Source organism: Trypanosoma theileri, assembly GCF_002087225.1.
Source record: "Trypanosoma theileri isolate Edinburgh chromosome Unknown TM35_Tth_1_V1, whole genome shotgun sequence".
Taxonomy (NCBI): domain Eukaryota; phylum Euglenozoa; class Kinetoplastea; order Trypanosomatida; family Trypanosomatidae; genus Trypanosoma; species Trypanosoma theileri.
Window position 1 is genome coordinate 368273 of NW_021639843.1, and position 22510 is coordinate 390782.

A 22510-nucleotide genomic window follows, 5' to 3' on the forward strand; every position below is an offset into this window, starting at 1 on the left:
GGGGAGATCATGGTGTAGATTTTTTTTTTGGAAAGTCAAGTATGGAAATGGCGGTAATTCTGGTTCTTTACACATAATTCTGTAAAGGTTAAGAAGTTGAAAAACTAATCCAATACCCACCCACTCAACATTTCCTGAAGATCAACGTGCCTATTGTCAATGTTTTGGACCGAATCATAAAATTCATGCCTATACTTATTACGAGCGGTAGCTTCTTCTTCTTCCAATGCTGCTATTTCAGGCATTCTTTCCTGAATCCAATTTAACCAATTTAAATGTGATGACGTCGCTCTTTCGAACCAAAATTGCCACTCTTGCTCTAGTGTGGTACGTGCAAAAGCTTCAGATTCTTCAATCTGTTTATATTGACCATTGATCAATGCTTGATTCATGCGGATCAGCGATTCCATCCAAATGCGCATTTCTCCAACCGTCGCCTCTAGTTCATTTGTTCTGCCATGCAATTCGCCAATTTCTCGACCTTTTTGGCTTAATTGATCTTCCAAATCATCGATTTTTTGACTCTTCCGGCTCAATTCTTTCTTTAATGCAGCAATATCAAAATCATCTGCAATACCGTACAGTTTTAAAGTTTTTTTCGCGCATTCATATATCTTAACCCTCAACTCTTCTGCGTATTGGTCTCCCTCGGGTTTGAACTCATTCCACTTGGCTAACGCAGCGTCGTACTCTGACTTTGCCTCATCCCATTCTTCACGATCATTCTCCTTTTCCCATTTATCCAATGCTGCAAAGGCAGCTTTCCGTGCAGCATCAAAGGTTTTACCATTGGCTTCTTTTTCTATACAATGACAAAACACTTCCCTTGCCCTATTGAGTTCAGCTGCAATGTTGCCATAACCTTCTGCCTTGAGCTGATAGTACACCCACCAAACTTTGCAATACAACTTGTACCATTTCGTCGAATATAGAGAACCACCAAAATAAACAAAATCCCTTGTGCGAGATAACTCTCCGCGATGCTGGGCTATTTGTGCTTCCTTGGAGTCAGTTCCGTGCTTGTTTTTCATCCAATCTGTATAGCACAAATTTTTCGCATACTCAGCAGCATATTCTTGTTCATACTTTTCAACAATAGCTACTTCTACCTTCTGTTTTTCTGACCAAGCGAGATAATACTCTTTGATGCTTTTCTGTTTTTTTTTTGCTAACGCTTCTTTCTTATTCATTTCCTTTAAAGCAGCTGCGACGCCCTGTTCAGCATCCCTCAAGCGCTTGACAGCGGCATCATATTGTGCCTGTAATTCGGATTCTGTGATCATGATTAAATTTAATAATGACGCAAAACACGTCAATATGGACAGTCTTGTTATTCACACCAGTGAGAATCACTGAAATCTGAGCATGTGTGTATAAAGATAGAGAGAAGAAAGAGAAAAAGAAAACAGAAAAACATTAATACACCGCTATCACTACACACACACACATAGGCAGTCAAGCATAAGCGTAAATGAAATAGACACATTAGGGAAAATACCCATTATTCAAACAAAATGTAGTCCCATAAAATCCCAAATAAAAAAGAAAAGATTATAAACGAATTGAATATCATTTGGTAACATTACAGAGATAGCCACACACACAAAAACAAATAATAACGGATAATGTATAAATCTCTCTGTGTTGGTTTCTCCCTGTACCCATTACAATTTACAATGTCCCCATAGGAACAAGCAAATTATATGTTACCCCGCTCAGAAATAATGTGAAAGCAAATAAAAAAAGAAAAGAGATATCATTTACCAGAAACACACAATTGCAGAGTGAGACACACCACAAGGTGCACAGCAATACTCTGCTTACAAGTATAAAAAAGAAAAGGGATTAAGTATTTCCACACAAAAAAGTGATGCACCCTAGCCCAGTGGGTGTCATCGGGACTAATTTTCTCGGTGCTTAGTGTACTGACCACAGTAGCAATTATATTATATTATTAGCAGTAAACAAGTGATTACCAACACTCTCTGGAATGGACGCCACCACAGTGCTCAGCACACGGCCATGCAGCCCAGCACAGAAAGCAGCAGCAGCAGGAGTGGAACACGCAGTGACGCAGGGTTGCTGCTGCCGTCATTTAATGCCATACCACTGTTATTCGCTCCACCATTGAATAAGGCATCGAGATTATCCCCGTGGATATTAATAGTAAAAGTAGAACGGTAGTGCTGTTTTTGTTTCTCTTTTTGTTTTTCTTGTGTTTCCTCCGTCTTATTTCCTTCTGTATGGCCTTGCTGCTGAGACTCCAACTGTTTTTCCTTCTTTTCAGCTGCAGCAACTGCGGCGTCGAGTTCCTTCAGGACATTCTTTACATCATTAGCATGAGTGTGCGCCATTCCCTCAGCATCTTTAGCATTATAAACCGCGTTTTGTGCATCTTTAACTGCCTCCTCTGCATCCTTAATTTCTTTCGGTACTGAATGCTTATGTTCTTCTGCGTATGTCTGAACAACGCTGACATTGTCGTCAGTTTCCCTTTCACTATCTGTCGTTTTATTGGCCAATTCTCCTGCTTCAACTGCAGCCTTCATTGCCTTATCAATGAGTTCATAACCTTTACTCTTCGTTTCCATCACCTTTTTTGGGTCAGCAGCGATTGTTTCGAGTTCATTCCTCGTGGAAACAACAAATCGTTGAGCTTCATACGCGGCCTCTCGAGCAGTCTCGGTGGCTTTCTCGCACTTCTCCTTAAGTTCTTTGGTCTCTTCCGCCAACTTCTTTGCCTGCTCAACATATTTCATCACATATTGTGGAAGAGAAGCAGCCGAAGCATCAGCACGAGCCACACCCACACAGCAGAGCACAATGGCCAACAGGCACAACACACGACACGACAACATGGACATTCTTATTATTAATATCACTGAGGATCACTGTAATCTGAGCATGTGTGTAAAGAGAGAAAGAAGAAAGAGAAAAAGAAAACAGAAAAACATTAATACACCGCTATCACTACACAGACACACACATAGGCAGTCAAGCATAAGCGTAAATGAAATAGACATATTAGGGAAAATACCCATTATTCAAACAAAATGTAGTCCCATCCAATCCCAAATAAAAAAGAAAAGATTATAAACAAACTGAATATCATTTGGTAACATTGTAGAGATAGCCACATACACACAAAAATAAATAATAACAGATAATGTTGGTTTCTCCCTGTCCCCATTACAATTTACAATGTCCCCCATAGGAAGAAGCATATCATATTTTACCTCGCTCAGTAATAATGTGAAAGCAAATAATAAAAAAGAAAAGAGATATCATTTATCAGAACCACACAATTGCAGAGTGAGACACACCACAAGGTGCACAGCAATGCTCTGCTTACAAGTATAAGAAAACAGAAAAGAGATTAGGTATTTCCACACAAAAAAGTGATGCACCTCCGTACAGTGGGTGTCATCGGGATTAATTTTCTTGGTGCTCAGTGTACAAAACACAGTAGCAATTGTATTACTATTATTATTATTATTATTATTAGCAGTAAACAAGTGATTACCAACACTCTCTAGAATGGACGCCACCATAGTGCTCAGCACAGAGAGAGAGAGAGAGAGAGAAAGAGAGAGCGAGAGCAACAGCATCAGTGGCAGTTTCTTTTTGTGTATTCCACGAATATTAGCAGCATCAAGAGAGCGCTGTTTATTTTCTTTCTTTTCCTTTTTAGCATCCACCCCGGCTTGTACGGTGGCTATACAAAACTATACCGCGTCATCATAGTTCTTTCGTCATTTGATTCTTATTTCCAATTTTTTCTCTGCGATTCGGCATCCGTGCCTGCTACTGAATTCGATAATAGAATAGGCTTCTTGCTTTGGTCAATGGCAGCAAAACAAATAAACAGAAACAAACAAACAAATAGTTGCAGTGAAGTTTCTATTAATCCCAACACGAGCGTTCCATGAACAGAAATGTAAAGAAAAGACATTAAATATTAAATTCTTTATTCTGCCAATAGAATCACCCGAGAACATTTAAAAAAGTAGCAGATTCTAAGGCCCCTTCCTCTCAAGACCCCTTCGTGTGGAGGTGCTAGGAGGTGGGTGGGACGGAAAAAAAAAAACCAAAGATTTTATCCTCTCTAATCGTTCAGCCAGAGGTTCTTTTAGACCAGAACAAAATCCAAGGAAAGAAAGAAGAAGATTTCACAACTCCGCAAAGCCTAATCTGTCAAAAACCAAATACGGATTCATATTCTTTTCCACAAGCTCCTATACTTTCCCTAAGAAAAAGACAAGAAGAAAGGAAAAAAAAAAACAAAAAACATTTCTCCACCGCCTTCAGCATTTTTACGACCAAAACAATAATAGGATTTACCACAGTGATGAGTCTAAATAGAGTTTGTATAAATTATTAACAACAAGTACTGGCAAAAATTAGGTGCTGAAAGCGCCTTTTATCATATCCTCTTCCTTTCTGCACGCGGTCGGTTAGTTTTAAGTGAGTTCATTGGGTATTCTAGAATTACCTCTTTTTTTTTTTTTTACAATGAAACCCTTTGTAATGCCAGTTAAGAAAAGATGGTATTAATTATATATATATTCACCAGATGCCCATGGACCCAGAACATTTCTTTAGAAGGTTTGGAAAAAAAAAAGAAGGGTGATCGCAAGTTTTTCCCTGTCAAGGTTTTATCTCTTTATTTATTTTCTTTTTCTTTTCTTTTTCATGTCCAATTATGAGGAATTGCATAGCGCATCGTAGTGTTCTGTCAAGCAACGCCTTCCTCAACTCAGAAAAAAAAAAGCACCCACTAACAGTAAAAACAAGTATATTCATTTCCACCTGCTGGCACCACCAATACAAAAGAAAAAAAAAAAAAGACGCAGCTCAAACCTTTGAACACACCACTCCCACCCTCCCCACCGTCTACCACGCCATAGTTTCCTCACCCCAGCCTTGTGTTATCATCAATTTTAAATTTCATATTTATGGGCAGCGCATCGTTTTTCATTATTATTATTATTATTATTATTATTATTATTATTATTATTATTATTATTATTATTAGTCTTATTTTCTCTATTTTTATCCCACTCAAAATAATAATAATAAAAAAAAAACAACCAAAATTGGGCAACATGCGCACGTGCTCGCCTTTTATGAACTGCATTTCAGTTCATTCCTAGTGATGTTGTTGCTGCTGCTGAAGTTCGTTTCGTCGTGCAGCCTGTTCGGTTCTCCATCTTTCCCTTTTGGCTGCAAACAACTCCTCTGAATAACGTTTCTGGATTTGTGGCTGGAGTGAGTGAAGGCGTTCAGCCACTTCCATTAATCGCGGAGCGCCTGCCATAAAGGCACCATCTTCCTCAGATTCTTCTGGCATGATTTCTGTTAATACCTTTGCGTCTGGTAAGTTTGATCGACGTACCAATCCGGCAAGGTTAGACAATATTTTTTCTGCTTTGTTTAGAACCGCATACGAAAGAGATTGAGAAAGACCATTTAGTTCTTCAAGTAGAGTAAAGCGATAATTCTTTCTTGTTGTATCAATCTGTGCTTTAGCTCGAAGAAAATCTGCGAGACAGGCATTCATAAGAATCTGTGCTCCATCATGACGCCATCCATCTACTACATCAAATATAGGAAGCAGTCGACGATCACAGAAAAGACCATCACGAAGAGTAAATACAAGATCATCAACAGAGGTAAAAATATCACCACATCCACTGATAGCTACAAATGGAGAACGAGCTTTAAATGGAGTATGAGTTTCACTTAATTTTTCTGTAAGTGGGAAATCGCCATTTTCAGTAGCAAATATAGATTGTTTTTTCTTACTGCTAGTCATCCAAGGAAGACGAATAGAATCATTTGACAAGGGATCCAAATTTGAACCAAGATAATTATAGAATGCTGATAGCATTGCAAAAAAATCTGTGTTATCAAATGCTTTCACCAATGGTGAGCAAATATCAATAGGAGAGAGAACTACACGATGCTGAGTGGGACTTGTCTTGCCTTCCCAAAGTGTAGTTACAGCAGGATCAAGAAGAACAGATCGATGTACTTCTAGAGGTACTCCACATGTGCGATGAGTAGAGAAAAGATAAGCGAGAAGTTCAGTAATAGTTTCATCCATTGCACCACTATTAAGATTATTTCTGTACATAATTGGATATTGAGCTTTATCAAAGACTCCAGATGTGAGCATTTGAATAAAGGCAAATCCTTCATTGCCTACATGAGCCTCACGAAAAACATACATAACATCTTGTAAAATAGAACCTAGCGATGAGGTATGTTCGCTAAAATGTAATCCCTCTTTTTGAAAAAATCCAAGTAACATTTGAAAAAATTCCACAGTAAAACTTTCCATATTGCCACCTTCAACAGAAGCACGTCCTTGGAAAAATAATGGATTAACAAAGAGACGTTCTGCTAATTTTAATACATGTCGTTTCCAAACTATATCATTCTTCATTTGACGAAGGGAATTAAAATCATATAATTGAAGTAGACGTAACTGTGATAAAGGATCCATTTGTACATTACCTTTTATAACTGTCATGCTACTCGTCATTAATCGTTTAATACGTCGCATCGTAATACCCACAAATACCAAATGACCAAGATAATCTAAACCACGACGTCCTGCACGACCCATCATTTGACGAAATTGCGTAGGATTAAGAAGAATATGATCACCAGCTAATACAACCGAACGACAAGGGCTATGAATTCCAAGAGCCAAAGTTTCAGTAGAGAAAATTACACCACAGTGTCTACCACGGAATAAACGTTCCACATGACCACGAAGTTTACCCTTAACACCAGCATGATGCATACCAATACCACGTTTTAAAGCTCGAAGAAGAAGATCTTCACCTTCTTTATCACAATCATCTAATAAATCCCGAACAACTCTTGGTTCCACTGTACATTTATCTCCAGTAAAAGTAAATTCTGGTAATACTTCAGGAACAACAAAGAGTTCTTCATCTCCTTCACCTTCATCACTTAAATCACGTTCATTTACTTCCACATTACCATCATCTCCCGTTGTAAGACGTTTTTGTTTTAAAGTAGATTCACGTTGTTTTCGCCGTGCTTCCTGTGCAGCTGCTGAACGTTCTATACGAGATTTATATGCAGCAAACTCTTCTGTCTGTCGATAACGGGCTTCAGCTTCTTCTAGTTGTTCTACAACATACTTAACAAGATCTCCACAATCTTCAGATTCAAAACTAAAAACAATGGTTGGACCCATATTACGTGCAATTAGTTCACGTAATACATTAAGCATATTTTCTCGAATATATTGTCGAGAACCAGGGAATGCTACAGATTCTTTCTGATCATTTTTAGATTTTTCATCCATTTCTTCTTCTCTTTCTTTTTTCTCTTCTTCTTCTTCTTCTTCTTCTTCTTGATGATGATGTGAACGTTTCTTCTTTTCCATAATATCTGTTGCATATTTCTCAAGTGCTAATTCATCATGAGTTAATTGTTGAGCAAAAGCTGAAAGAATTCCTTGAGTTACAAATGACATAGCATCACAAAATTCTTCAATATCTTCATCAGATAAATCAGATAAATGTTCATCAGGTTGATTACTTAAAAACACCCAATAAGCAAAAGTATTTTTAACTTCTGCTTCATACTTTCGTGCTCGTTCTTGTGTAATATAAATATCCTTTTCAAAATATTTACTTGGTTCAAGTAATGCCAATTGTGCTCGTAATGATTGTACTAATGGTAAAGATGACCATTTAGACCAAAGAACTTCATTAAATTGGGATCCCATTTTTTCAACAAGTGAAACTACTTCACTGGGTACGAGGGAAATTTCAGGAGGAAATCCACTTTGAAGTTGATCAGTTGTAAGAATAGATAATGGATGAAGATCACGTATATATTGTTTATCATAACTGGAAGTAAGTTTTTTAAGAGATACTTGAGCTCCAGGAGGTGGAAGATAAATATATTTTTTGATATCATTCCATCGTTGAATGCTCTTTCCTTCTGATGGTAAAACATGTACAGCATAATCACGTGTTTTATTATTAGATACATCTTCTTTTTGTTCTCGTAGACGATCTTGCACACGATTAAGCCAACCACATAATTGTTGAGTTTCACCTAAAGTGGCAGAAAGGGCAACAAATGGGCATGGTAGAAGAGCCAAAATACGTTCCCATACATCACCATTACCACTACTTTCCATAGAATGAATCTCATCAAGGATAACATAATCAATTAATTCCACCCAATCTGTATACTTTGGTGAAAGAAGCATAGTTTCAAAAGCTTCAGGGACTGTAAGAAGAACTTGACAACTATCATGATATTGGTGATAATCAGCTCCACCAAGTACACCATAAATATGTTTACCAGGACTTGTATACTTCTTTGAACCATAACGAGCACATACATCTGCTACAGCTTGATTAATTAAAGCACGAGCAGGAGCAAGATATACAACCACTTTCTTATTGGATCGTCTTAAAGCATTATACATACAATAATATGAAATAAATGTTTTACCAGCAGATGTTGGAGCACATACCACAGCACTTCCACGACCATCAACAATATCAAGTAATTCCCTCTGCCAGTTATCAGGATTAAAAGCGACACGATAATCACGTGCACGCATAAAAGGTCGCTCTAAGAGATGACCCATATAAATTAATTGCAGCATCTCTGGTGTTTCAAAGAGTTGTCTACCATGTGGTAAAAGATTGGTTGTTAAACCTCCTGGTGCTTTATTTTGCCAACGTGTAATAGCATGATCAACTTTAGAATAATAATCTTGAGTAAAATCAAAATGTGCAAGAGCGGAACGTACCGTATCCAAGTCTTCAGAAGATATTTGAAGACCTTCATCACGTATTACAGATAATACAGCGTGGTGGCAGTAAAGAAAAAGAGGAATAGCCAAAGGAATACTTGGTGATTCTTTCGCAAGTCGAGCACGTTCACGTTCAGCACGCCAATTTTCCAGATATAATTTAACGACACGACATTTAAGTTTCATTTGAATATGAAGTTCCACATAGGAAAGATATACCCATCGTAAATAAGATGCCGCCTCTGGGGATGTCATATCTGGTCTAGCTTTACGAAGTGGTTCAAGCTGAGGACTCCATTTACCTTGTTTCTCATCCTGAGAATCAATAAGTCTATTAATAACAGTAAAACCATATAGAAAATTTGTATCAGACTTAATATCCTTCTTCTTAGCAGCTCCTTTAGCTTCTTTTAATTTAGGATCTTCAGGGGAAAGTGCAAATTCAACTTCTCGCATTCCACTTGCCGATACAAGAAGACGCCACATGGCAAGTTTTAATGGAACACTATTATCTGCAGTTTCCTCAAGTGTATATCCTGGATCAAAACTTTTACCAAAATTTGCCTGAGAAAGTCGTGAAATGGCAGTTAATAATGTAGAAATAGCTTCATCACGATCTTTATTACTCGTACGACCATAAGGTAAATCAGCATTACGTAGAAGTTGTTCCATTTGTTTATACCAATTATTTACCGTATTTGTAGCAGAAGTTGCATTACCACGTTCACGAATTTCTTCTTCTTTACTACGAACTTTTCGATTTCGTTGTCCTGCATGTGCTTTATTTACCTTTTTCTTCGCTGCTGCATTTTTGTTATTACCATTTTCATCATCAGATTCATTATCAGAACACACAATAGCTAATTCATGAGCTGCAAAACCACTAATTCCCATTGATTGTGCCTGTTGAAATGCATTACGTACAAATTTTGTATTATACTCTTGCATATTTTTAATTTCTTTTTCGGTCATATTACTCTTTGCAATAGCTTCACCTTCAGCATCTACAACATCATTTAATCTATCAAAGGGTGTAGTGATATCCCAACCAGCGAGTTCATTAGCAGCACCAAATCCACTTGGATATGCTGTGTCTGCATAATGATTTGTTACTTTAAATGATTTTGCGAGTCCTTCAACCAATTCATGTGTAATATGTGGATACGTTTGTAACTTCACATGATTTGGTTCAACAATTTCTGGCAATTTTGTAAAAGGTGATTCTGTGATAGAAGGAGCATCTTCACCAACAATTAACTGCCATGAAAGATTAACATCAGCGGCGCTATCTTCATCTAAAAGTTCACATGCAGGATTTGCTCGCAAAAGGCGTACAATAGCGTAAAAAAGATGTCCATCAATAATATCAAATTCCTGTCCACGTCCTTTAGAGCATAAAGTATTACGAAATACAGAAAGAAGATATGGTGATAGATCCGAAATAAATTTCGAAAGGATGTCATTTGGTTGAACTCGTTGAGCACGTAATTCACAATTAAGAGATGTTGTCACATATGATGTTATAATCATTGCTTGACAAAGTTGTAACTCTTCATCGGTTCGTTTCTTCTCATTTACAAAGGCATGAATGGCAACACATACAATTTTTTCACGGTATGTTAATTCCTCTTCAAGAAGTTTTAATGATGTTGAAGTAATATTAGGTAATTCCACCTCATGTTCAAGGGATTTCGCCAATTCACGTGCTTCTTGTTCAATTGCCACCGCACGTTCAAAACTTGAACCATCCACTGGTACCGTAAACACAATAATGGCATTTTCTCTATAAATCAAACGTGATGAGTAGGCAATTTTAAGTCTTCTTGTAGTTGCCCATAATTGCATACAACGGAAATACATAGCTGCTTTATTACCAACTTTTTCATCATCTACAAGACTTCTGTATGAACGTTTTATACGGTATGGATTTATTGTACTGTTGCCATTTACATTATCATTTTTTCCCGTTTCAACGTTTTCTTCTCTTGGCTTTACAAAAAATTCTTGAAAAGGTGTAAGACTACCAAGTTGTTCTCCATCAGACATCAATAAGAATTCTGGTTCCCAAATTCCCACATACTCTTCAAACTCTTCACTGTAATAGCTGGGAAAGTTCTCCACCGTAAGGTCAGCGTCTGTGTTATTATTAGATACAGATAATAAAGTGAGTCGTAAGTTTTCACGCAAAAATAATTTTGCAGGTGCCTTTTCCCACATCCACAAGGCATTATCGAAAAAGACCACATGAAAACGTGCCCCACGGGATTCCAAATCAGATAAAAGTTTCTGCGCATTATAAATAACATGTAGAGGTTGAATGAGATCCCAATCTACGGATTGCATGGAAATGGCAGCCATAAAAAGTGAATCACCGTCAATAAAGAACATTTCACTCGCACTTAAGTGTACAAACATATCACATAACTCTGGACGTGCACTGGCATAGTGGTGCTCTACGGCGGTACGCACCAATTCCACATTCATAATAGCGAGAACGGCATCTCTGTCCTTCTCAAGAGCCGCAAGAAGAAATTTCCATGCGAGACGCTCCTCCTCTTGCGTGTTTATCGTACCCATATTAACAGACTCCGACTCTCCACGCATACAAAGTACGGCATTACACACACGGCGAAGTGCATCACAGCGGCGAGTGGCTTCAATCGCCACGGCCTCCATGGTGGCACCGACGGTCTCATCAACGGGTATTGTCTTGGCCACAAACATATCCTTCACTTCACCCACGCCATCCATCGAGATGCGGGAGTGGAACTCATTGTCACCCAAAAAGTCACCAAAGAGAGTAATGAGCTCGCGGAACCTTGATGACATTCAGTGATAACACTCGAAATGTATACAAGGGATTGAAGAAGATGCTCAAATAACACACACACACAGACAGACAGAAAAAAAAAAAGCAATATATAAAAACGTTTTAAAAAAAAAAATTATGTTTCGTTTGCTAGCTTATTCTTTTAGGTAAAACAAGAAAGAAAGAATGAAAGAAAAACAGATACAAATATATAAATATTTTTTTGAAGAAATAAAAGAGTGAAACAAAAATCATATACTCCATAAAAAATGACCACCTCCACCTCCACCACCACAAGAATAACAAATAAATAATAATAATAATAATAATAATAATAATAATAATAATAATAAAACGATAGATAAAATATTGAAAAAAAAAAAGTATGATTTATTTTCACAGTGTGCAATCAGAGAAAATCTAGTATTTTATTATTTATGAATTCCATCTCAACAATTACAATACCCTCTCTCTCTCTCTCCCTTTGCCTAGACAATAGAGGCATCCATAGCCATCATTGGATTAGAAGCATTTGGAGTATGTGTAGATCCCACAAAGTAAACCAGTACATTACAGAAGAGTAATGCTGGGAAACCCCAAACGAGAACCCATACAATACGAAATGACTCCACAGGTATTGCATTCATAAATACAAGTGAGAGAACCAATAAAGAAAACGCAACCATTAGAAAGACAACCATCAATGACTCAAGGCATCGACTACAGAAAAAAGATTTTAGTTGTCGATGTTGCTCTTCTAAAGAGAAACGGATAGGCCAAAGAATATGAATAATAATCAATATATGAAGAAAAATCTCCACCACACGGTTGTATCCATCTATCACTGTAATATCATCATCACTATCATTCGTACCAGATATCCAGGCATTTCTCAGAACGAAAAATGGTTGGAGTTGTAGTACAAACAATAATGCATAGGTTAATACCAGTAATTGAGAATTTATTACAGAATAATATTGAAATACATGTTTTGACTCTTTTTTACATATATATAATATTGAAAACAGAAACAATAAGAAACCAAGCCACACCAACGCACGTCGTGAGATTTTAAGTGAAAGTAATTCACATATTATAAATGTAGTCATGTACACTATCGCTGGAAAGTAGTAATAATAATAGTAGAGATAACTGTGGTAGTTGGAACCATAGGTAGAAAATATTCGACGAAAGCCTCGAAGAAGCATATAAGATGGAAAATATGACCACATCATCATTAATCCACGTCTAGTTAACCACAACAATAATCCAAGGAGATGATAAGCTGCTACACCAATCCAAGAACCCATTAACAATGGACCAATAGTAGTAAAAAAGGTACGAGTGAAATTTATCGTTGGTATACACATAAGACTATCTGCAACCCACGGCAACAAACACCAATTACCTCCAAAATGAAACAAACAACAATTTATTTGCTTTATAAACAATCGACTCACTGTACCAATGAAGAGTGTCATAAGCACAACACCAATAACAGGTGGTACTGTAAAGATTGCCAGTAATTGTCTACCAAAGGAAAATAGAAAAGGTACACGTAAGTAAATCATATGGGTAAAAGGTCTGGATAAATAAATTAAATGAGGTATTAATGGAAATATAGCGGATAACATTAATGCGGTGTAAAGTGATACTACAGCAATAGGAAGTGTATGATCTTCTACACTCCACTCTCCCCAACGTGAAAAAAAAGAGGTATAAGTTACTGGTACAGATACTATGTTTGTATATTCCTCACCCTTCCATTTTTTATTTATAGACGCATTTACAATAAAAGAAGCAACAAATTCACTTACACAATAATCCTGAACAATATCATTATGTGATAACATTTTACCACATACAGTAGGATTATCTGTACGTATATTAAAATACCTTTTCAGATCCTTCTCACCACTATTTGTAGGAAGAATAGTCAACTTTTGTTCCACCTGAAGATCTAATGCTCCAGAACTAATAGAAACCATACGAGGTAATACATTTTGTGGATAATGTATAATGGTATTGTTTCTATTCACATTCTGCCAAAGAATTAAGTATAGACGTAACATTGGTTCATCTAAAAAAATAGGAGGTTGACGATATGGTGAGTTCAGCATAATAATACCATGAAAAAATGGAATCATTTCTTTTGCCTCTAACATTATCATCTCAAGAGCCAATCCTGCAACTACACCACCCATAGAATGACCAATAAGCCAGAGGAAGGGAGTACTACTACTACTAGTAGTAGTAGTAGTAGTCGTTTGCCCTTTATATTTCTGTTCCTGTTGCTGAATAATATTTCCTTCATTCCGCAGTGTTTTTAAAGTATGAACAACAAAATCCGCTTGTTGCCATAGAAGTCTACCACGGTGAATATTCGCCTGTTCTGCAAAATCAAATGAGTATACTTCACGAATAATACTTTGTCGTTTCTTTAAAGCACACCCTAATTTACCACCTTGCTTATATGAACCAGAATTTCCATGAATGAAAAAAACGAGTACATCTAATGTATTTAAGATTGATTTTGCAGACTCTGTAGGATCATAACATAAAAGACGATGTAATGCATAGGAATTATGAAGAGAATCAGTTCCATTATATTTTTGTTTCTTCACTTGAATAGAGTTAACCTTTTCATAGCCAAGTACATGCCAATCATTCGTATACGGAAGCTGGTTATTACCCTTTTGTTGTTTTTGTGCCTCAAACGTTGTAATTAAGAACAATATTAGTGATAATGTAAATAGGAGTGCTAATATAGAGGTAGCCCAGGTTGAAACTTTAGTAATCATCCTCACTCTCATCATCTCAATATTATTTCGCTTTTTATAGACAGATATACCGAGCAAGTTGTAATAATAATAATAATTGTAGAAGTTGTCGTTATCATGGATAACATCAGTTTCTTCTTCTTCTTCTTCTACTACCAAGTTGTCATAGTTAAACGGAAGATGAGAAAACATCATCACTACATATTTTCATTTATTCTAAATCTTTTCACTCATAAAGATCAAAATGAGAAGAAGAATAAGAACAACAACAATATCAACAACAAGAACAGATTTAAATGATTACACTTTAACAGTCCCAGACCAACGAAAGGAAGAAGAAAAAAAAAAGTTTCCTCCTTCCCACGCAATACTATATTTATAAACAGTAATAATTATGTATAGCCTTTTTTTTTTTTCGTTTTTATTCCATCCTGTGGTACCTTACCTTTTGGATGTACAACACAAATAGAGATGAACCAATCAATCTCCTAGTTCTTCAATCTTTTTCCACCGTCGTATTTTTTTTTGTTCTTTTTCTTTTTCTGTCGCTGTTGTTGTTGTTGTTGTTCACGCACCTTAATAAATAAATAAAAAAATTGTAGTAAAGGTAAAGAAGAATATAATTCAGAGGATTTTGACTTTCCTCATCCTTTTTTTTTTTCTTTTATACAGATATATTAACCCACTGAGAAACACTCTATTCTTAACTAGTAATCCCTTTTCATCACCACATCACACGCAGACCTTTTTCTTTTTTCTTTGTTCTCTTTCTCTCTACCTCTTCACCTACTTACTACTACTATTTACTTACTCATACACGAGTGTCCATCTCATTCGCGTTGTTGTTGTTGTTGTGGATATTGTTGTTGTCTTGAACCAAAGAATAAGTCCGAAATACACACACTTTTTTCTTTTAAGAAATGAAATAAATCCATAAATATTGATGAACGAGACATTACCACTCGACTAGTGGCATCAAGAGCAATACCTCCTTCAATAAGAGTGGCACCAGAGTAATACAAACGTGAATGCTCCAGGCGTACACTCTCACTTGGCCTGTATTGCATTTCTCCCGTTTCTGTTTCTGTTTTCCCTGTTAAAGCTATAGAATCGCTTTCTTCAGAACCCACTAGTGATGCTACGTCTTTGTTTTGATGATAAAGATGATAATGATTTATTTGTATTGCTTTTTCATATGCCGTCTTATTATTTCCAACAAAGTTATTTCTCCTTATGGTTCCAAATACTCTTTGAAATCCACTTCTGGTATCATTTTGTTCTTGACAACATTGTGTTCCCTTAATAAAGGTGTCTGGTTGTGTTTCCTCTCTATTCACATGAGAGAGAAATGGAAATCTGGGCGGTATTAATCTACTCCCATCTATCACGGAAGATTCCAACATTGAACACGTTGGGGCAGCTGTTTCTGGCATTGTTACATCTCCCCGTTCTGCACTTGATGTCATCATATCTTTATTTGATCGCTTCTCATATTTATAACTATTTTTTTCTCTTACTATCACTTCTTTTTCTTCCTCTTCTTCTTCTTCCTCTTCCTTTTTCATCTTGGCTACCCCGAATGATGGATTCAGATTAACCTGTGATGAGTTATTGTTTTTGATACCTCTCTTATTCATAGATGAAAACGTTGTAAATACGGTATCCTGAAGAGTTAAAGTAACATATCTTGCATTTATCGCTTCTCTATATGTAGAATAGGCGCGGCACTTTACAAGAGAGAGAGTGGCATATTCCGCACTCACCGCAGGGCCATGAACAGCACTCACAAATACACATTCCACGGCCCGAAGTGTACTGCCTCCAGCGAGTTGAACAGACTGTGCACCAGCGAAGAAACAACGTGTGGCTTCAATACTTGAACTATACAATCCAAGAACTTGTCGAAGGTGTGCATTATCGGCAAGAAGGAAACAGCCACGTCCAACATGTACACATAATGGAATGATATCACCTCCACAAATGGCATTAGATCCCTTCATATCAGTATCAGAAGTAAACATACTTCCTTCTACAAAAACATTATTCTGTACAGAAGTAACTCCATCATCACCTTCCATAAAAGAGACTGGTGAAAGTTGATTTGTAACTGGAAATACTTGATGTAAATTATCAACTGTCGATGTATGAAGTGAGGAAAAGGTATTACTGAAAAGTGTAATGTCTGAACATCCTTGAATCTCTCCTTTAGCTCCTTGTTGTAATGTAAGACCATACCATATTTTTTTTCCTCTATTAATTTTATTGCCGTGATGTTGAGAAGTATCTTTGGCTGTCGTATTACCCCTAGAGAGTATGATAGGATCAGAATTCTTTCCCATATATTGTCCTACAACATGAATTTGTTGAAATAAAACATTTCGTAGTTGTACAGATGCTCTCTTACCATCTGCAACAATTACATGTTGTTTTATCATATTATTATTATTATTATTATTATTATTATTATTATTATTATTTTCGTCATGCTTTGCTCCGACATGCGGGTAATCCTCTAGAAGCACAAGACACCAATCCATCACAAGTGTTCCACTGCCTGTAACTCGAATAAGATCCCGCGGTGGTGGTGGTGGTGGAAGAGAAGTGTTCAAAGTAGAAAAAGAAAACGACGACCATAAAGAAGGCACTTGTTGAGATAATTGTCGAGGTATTGCAGAAGAAGAAACACCAGCAGCAGAAGGAGAAGAATCTGCATTATTAGCATTATTATTATTATTATTAGTAGTAGTAGTAGTAGTAGTAATAGTAGTAGGAGCAGCAGGAGGAGGAGGATTAGGCTGAGAAGGTTGATGTTGATGTTGAGAAGGAAACTCATTCTCTCCCTCTGGCATAGGCCGTAATACTACATGTTCCAGATAGCACTTTCCATCAATTTGCAATTTCCCTTGTAGAACCGTTGTTGGAGAAACGGGCGCTTGACAACTAATTCGCGAAACACCTCCACGGTGAACAATAAGGGAATGATGACGTACATGTTGAGCACGACAGTCGGATAAATACATTTGTGATCCGGATAAGGCGTTAAAGGCGATATTGCAAAACTCCGCCGTACACTGATGAAGATAGACATTCGCCCCATCTCCACAACTAACAGCACACTGTGCACCTCCGCCAAAGTAGGCATTATGAATAACCGCATTTCCTCTATCCATAGCGAAACATGAGGGAAAAAGACCAGAAGGACTTGCAGAAGCTCCTGTAAGCGTTAATTGAGGTGGAAATTGTTGTTGAGCAGGATCTTTACGAACTTTAATATCTAACATACTATCGGTCATTGTATCTAATCTCGCCCCATCGTATACGTAAAGACCTATACGGGAAAAACCACTAAGCTTTACATGACCTTCAACATGTACAGTACCATTACGATTTTCAATGCTATACATTCGAGCTGTGTAACTACCTCGACGTACTGTACAAGTTCCATGGCTAAGAACAAAAACTCCTACATGATTACTATTTGTACTACAACGTGAGAGACGACATTTAGCACTATCAACTGTAAATCCATTGACAATATGTTTTGCAGTACAATGAGAAGCTTCTAGCTCTGTATCCGGGCCAATAGCAGCATATCCAAAGGTTACATGCCTTACTTCACATCCAATAACAATACATCGACTTCCTGACCATGCCTTAACACCAGAATTTTTTTGAGTATTGATTGGTACAGTTCCACAGGTATTCTCATCTCGCGTTGTAGAGATGATACCACCACTACTACCACCACCACCACCACTATTATTATTATTATTATTATTATTATTATTACTACTACTACTACTTGGATTATTGACAAGGCCATTACCACTAGGAGGAAGAGGTACAACTCCTGATAGCGAGGTTGAACAGGATTGCCCTACTGCAGAAGAAGAGAGAGGACGTCGTAGTATCTCACCATTGGTATGATCACTGTTGGTGGGAGTACTCATATCTACAATACACTTTTCAAGTCGAAGACATCCTCCATTATAACAGGTAAAACCACTATCAAGACCACGTTGTACTATTACACCAATACAAATAGTATCACTTGTACGACTCTCTAATCCATGTACACGTCCTCTTAAAACACAGGGGAGTCCACCTGTAATACATTTTGGTCCATTTGAATTATCCATACGTAGTATAGATTTATTAAGTGAAAATACACCTACATGTTCGGTATCGGCACCACAGTTCTGCATAACACAATGTGCATCATCAATAGTAAATCCATTTGTTCCTCCAACTACCATACATTCTTCTAAACGAACACTAGATCCCTGTATAGCTGCAAAACCAAAGGTATAATCAATTACAAGACAACGATGAACTTGTGCTCTACTATTAACAACTTTTAAACCACAAGGTTGCTGTGATGGAGTTTGCCTCGACCAAACAATAGTTTCTGAAAGTGTAAGAGATCCCTGATCATACATATAAATAGATGTATCTTGTGCATCTGTTAACACCATACCTTTTGCCACCATAGAGGCATCACGAACCTCTAAACTAAAAAGTCCTCCTGTAAAGGATAGAGGTGGTATTACAACTGATTCAGATATAGTATTTATTTTTTCAGAAACCAGTTCTCCTCCTTTTCCATTACCATCATGATCATTATTATCACTATTACTATTATTATTATTATTATTATTATTATTATTATTATTATTATTATTAAGAGTATCTTCTTCTTTTTCTTCTTTTTGTATATCACAATAATTCCCTGTATTTATATTTCCATTCCTGGATGAATGATTGTTAGAACTAAAGGAAGAAATTCTACTGTTACCAGAATCATCACCCATCTGTGCATGTAGACGCAGTTTATCTGAACGACCACGCATTTGTAAGAATAAAGAACAACGTTCCTCAAATGATAAGACATGATCTATATCGTTACTAATGTTACATTTGGCTTTATTCAATACAAATACACCAACGTGATTTGTCCGTGCAGAACTATTTTCTATGGTTACAGAAGAGGCATCAATTGTGTAACCATTCACTACATGTTCTGCATGACAAGCGTAAAAGTGTGCTACGGAATGCGCAATAACGGAAAATCCAAAATAAAGATACTCCGATTGACAATTTCTTGCAGTGACCAAACCTCCCAACTCCACATTTAATCCTGTTGGACGACTAATATCTGATATTCGTGGTTCCATGTTATCATTACCGTAGAAACGTGTATTTGTAAAGAATGCACGACAACCAAGAATTGTAACAGCACTACTACATCCTGCTAATATAGAACATTCAGAAATATCTACTGAAGCATCTTGTTCAGCATAAATAGTTTTCTCTGTGCAATAGGATGAAAGATGACATCCTCCTTGAACACGTAATGAACCACTATTTGAAACGAGAATAAATGCTTGTAATAAAAATGGAACTGTATTACCTACAAATATAGATTCTTGTTCATAAACAAATGTGTATTCCTTTCTATGAACATTTGTATGATCACGTAATTCAACTGTAGAGACGTCAAGGATAAGAATTCCTTCACGTCGTGACTCTGGAACATCAATATAAACTTCACATTGTGATAACTGTACACGACCCCTTCCTTCAGTAGAAAAATATCCAATAAATGTGCATTCATGCATTTCAAGTGTTCCAAGAACAGTAATAGCCCCATAAATGGTGAGATTTTGTAATCGTAATGTACAACCAAGTGGAATTACACAAGGGGCTTCTGGTACTCGAGATTTTCTTGTATTTGGAAGAAGATCTCCTTGATTTCCATATCCTGTACTTACTCCTGTTAATATTAAAGGAATACTAGAAGGGGCTCGTTTCAAATTAGTGCATTTATTTTCATGTTTATTTTCTTCTTCATATTCCTTTTCTTCTTGAGAAGGAACTAAACCTTGCGCCTCACCTATACTGTTACTGTTAAGAGTAAGCAATGACTTTAACTCCGACCCAATATTATCATTTGATATAATTTTTTTTTGGTAAAATGGATCACAACAACTTTTTTCATAACCTTTATCATTAGTTACTTGTGAATTATCCACCCCTAAGGCAACGTTACTGGAACTTTCCACTACTTCTACTTCTGAACTATTTAAATTTTCTTTTTCTTGTTTGGTGTGCACATAATCAGGATTATTATTACCTTCTATCTGTTGGAATGGAACGATTGAGATGGTGTACGTTGAATTGTTACCACTTTCAGATGGAAGTGTACAAGTAATGATATTATCCTCCACATCAATAGTAGTATTTACTGAAGAAGAGGTAGAGGCACTTTGAACGTCTAGCTGAACCTCAATGTTACCACCATCGGTGAAGAGTCTCTCCAATTCTTCACGAGAATGTACAATTACTTTTCTTGTCTTTGAATCACCCTTTATTTCATTATCCCCAGAGAACATTAGAGAGGAACTCGTTGTTGTTGTTACAGTATCCTCCAAGGAGGTAGTAGTTCGTTGTGATAATTCCTCACAATCTTCCGTTTTTTGTTCTTGTAAACTTTGAAGATTGTTATTGCTATTATTATCATTATCATGGTTATTATTATTGTTATTACCATTACTACTACCACTACTACTATTCTTGTTGTTGTTGTTGTTGCCATGGGATTGTCTTACTGTATAACCACGAAATAGATGTGGATGGGACTGACGAATGTGCTGAATACCCAATTCGTGCTCTTCACGTGTGTACGCCGAGACTGTAGCCATCTCTACCATCGTACTATCCACCCCATCATCCCCGATAAGCCCCTGTGGCTCTTGTTGTTGTTCTTGTTCTCGTGGCTGATTATTATTAATATTAATATTGTTGTGTCGGTTACCGCCTGCCTCATCCACTGTGACTCGACTGTCGTGCGTGAAGGGATTGAGAGTGGCGTGAAGGGCGCGGAGCAGCAGCGCGAGGCCCTCCGCGTCCACCACCCACCGCTGCGACATGAGCTCCAGCGAGCAGATGGCGCCGTGGTGGATGAACGCCGCCATCAGCCGCGGGGCAATCACAAACACCAGCGGCATGCGCTGCAGTTCATCAAAGAAGTACAACCGCAGCGATACGAAGAACTCCTGCCGGTTCTCGTCCTCGTAGCGCAGCAGAACGTACCAGTTGGTGAGATCGTCCTCGTCGATGAGCTCCACAAGACTGCAGGCGCCCTCCAACAGGCTGCGCGTGTGCTTCCGGAAGTGCAGATAGAGGCGCTGCAGTCGTTGGATGCTCGCCGCAGACATGGTGGACATCACAACGGTGCACAGTCGCTAAATAGATAACAGAAATAATAATAATAATAATAATAATAATAATATGAAAAAGAAAAGAAGAAGACATACACGCTTATATGTGTGTACCAATAACAGTAGGAAAAGTAGGGAATTTTACAGTCTTTATCCCACTTACTCACCCAACAAACCATATAACAGTCAAACCAACCTCCTCATTGCAAAGGAAATCGTAAATAATACAAAATAATTAATAACAATAACAACAATAATAATAATATGATCAAAGATTCTTTTTTCTCTTTTCCCTCCCTCCTTATGATATTTATATATATATATTTTTTTTTTCTTCTAGTGCTGATGGTGCTCAGGTTTAAAGTTTTTTTCTTCTTTTAAACACCTTCTCTCTCTCTCTCTCTCTCTCTCTCTCTCTCTCTCTCTCTCTCTAAGAGATCCTAACCAAACCATTACTGCCACACACCAAATCAAAAAACACTTTCACAAGAATATATACCTTTCTGTTCTTCTTCTTTTTTCTTCTTTAAATAGTAATTTCACCTTACTCTACTCTTGTCACACCTGATAACTTCTTCTCCGCATTAGTATCTCTGCAGCAAAACCTGTGAGTAGGAGAGAAGAGAGAAAATATACAACAACAAAAATAACAACAAATGGGGTATTGACAATAATAATGATTAAAAAAAAAAGGTATACGTACGCGGGTATAACACTACGGTTATTCTTCATTATCAGATGTCTGCCACATGGGTCAGTTAAGAGGAATTGTATTTATAATATCCCTGCAGAGAGACACCAATATGATACGACGCAAAAAGAAAAGCAAAAAACAAAGAAAAAAAAAAAAACAAATAAAAAAAAAAAACGAAAAAAAGAAAAA

General features: G+C 37.0%; 6 protein-coding genes across 6 annotated transcripts; all 6 read right to left on the reverse strand.

The window, feature by feature from the left end:
• Positions 1 to 104: 104 nt before the first annotated feature.
• Positions 105 to 1283, reverse strand: TM35_000012370 (uncharacterized protein; the record flags this gene model as incomplete). Its single annotated transcript, XM_029020918.1, has 1 exon — positions 105 to 1283. One exon carries the CDS (start codon positions 1281 to 1283, stop codon positions 105 to 107), a length of 1179 nt encoding a protein of 392 aa, XP_028887426.1.
• A 726-nt stretch (positions 1284 to 2009) lies between these two features.
• On the reverse strand, positions 2010 to 2864 carry TM35_000012380 (uncharacterized protein; the record flags this gene model as incomplete). The annotated part of the gene is made up of 1 exon (XM_029020919.1): positions 2010 to 2864. The coding sequence occupies one exon, from the start codon at positions 2862 to 2864 to the stop codon at positions 2010 to 2012; it is 855 nt and encodes a 284-aa protein (XP_028887427.1).
• Positions 2865 to 3284: 420 nt separating this feature from the next.
• Positions 3285 to 3608, reverse strand: TM35_000012390 (uncharacterized protein; the record flags this gene model as incomplete). Its single annotated transcript, XM_029020920.1, has 1 exon — positions 3285 to 3608. The coding sequence occupies one exon, from the start codon at positions 3606 to 3608 to the stop codon at positions 3285 to 3287; it is 324 nt and encodes a 107-aa protein (XP_028887428.1).
• A 1541-nt stretch (positions 3609 to 5149) lies between these two features.
• TM35_000012400 (ATP-dependent DEAD/H RNA helicase) lies at positions 5150 to 11647 on the reverse strand (the record flags this gene model as incomplete). Its single annotated transcript, XM_029020921.1, has 1 exon — positions 5150 to 11647. The coding sequence occupies one exon, from the start codon at positions 11645 to 11647 to the stop codon at positions 5150 to 5152; it is 6498 nt and encodes a 2165-aa protein (XP_028887429.1).
• Positions 11648 to 12115: 468 nt separating this feature from the next.
• Positions 12116 to 14428, reverse strand: TM35_000012410 (GPI inositol deacylase 2; the record flags this gene model as incomplete). Its single annotated transcript, XM_029020922.1, has 1 exon — positions 12116 to 14428. The coding sequence occupies one exon, from the start codon at positions 14426 to 14428 to the stop codon at positions 12116 to 12118; it is 2313 nt and encodes a 770-aa protein (XP_028887430.1).
• Positions 14429 to 15237: 809 nt separating this feature from the next.
• On the reverse strand, positions 15238 to 21633 carry TM35_000012420 (uncharacterized protein; the record flags this gene model as incomplete). The annotated part of the gene is made up of 1 exon (XM_029020923.1): positions 15238 to 21633. The coding sequence occupies one exon, from the start codon at positions 21631 to 21633 to the stop codon at positions 15238 to 15240; it is 6396 nt and encodes a 2131-aa protein (XP_028887431.1).
• Positions 21634 to 22510: the final 877 nt, after the last annotated feature.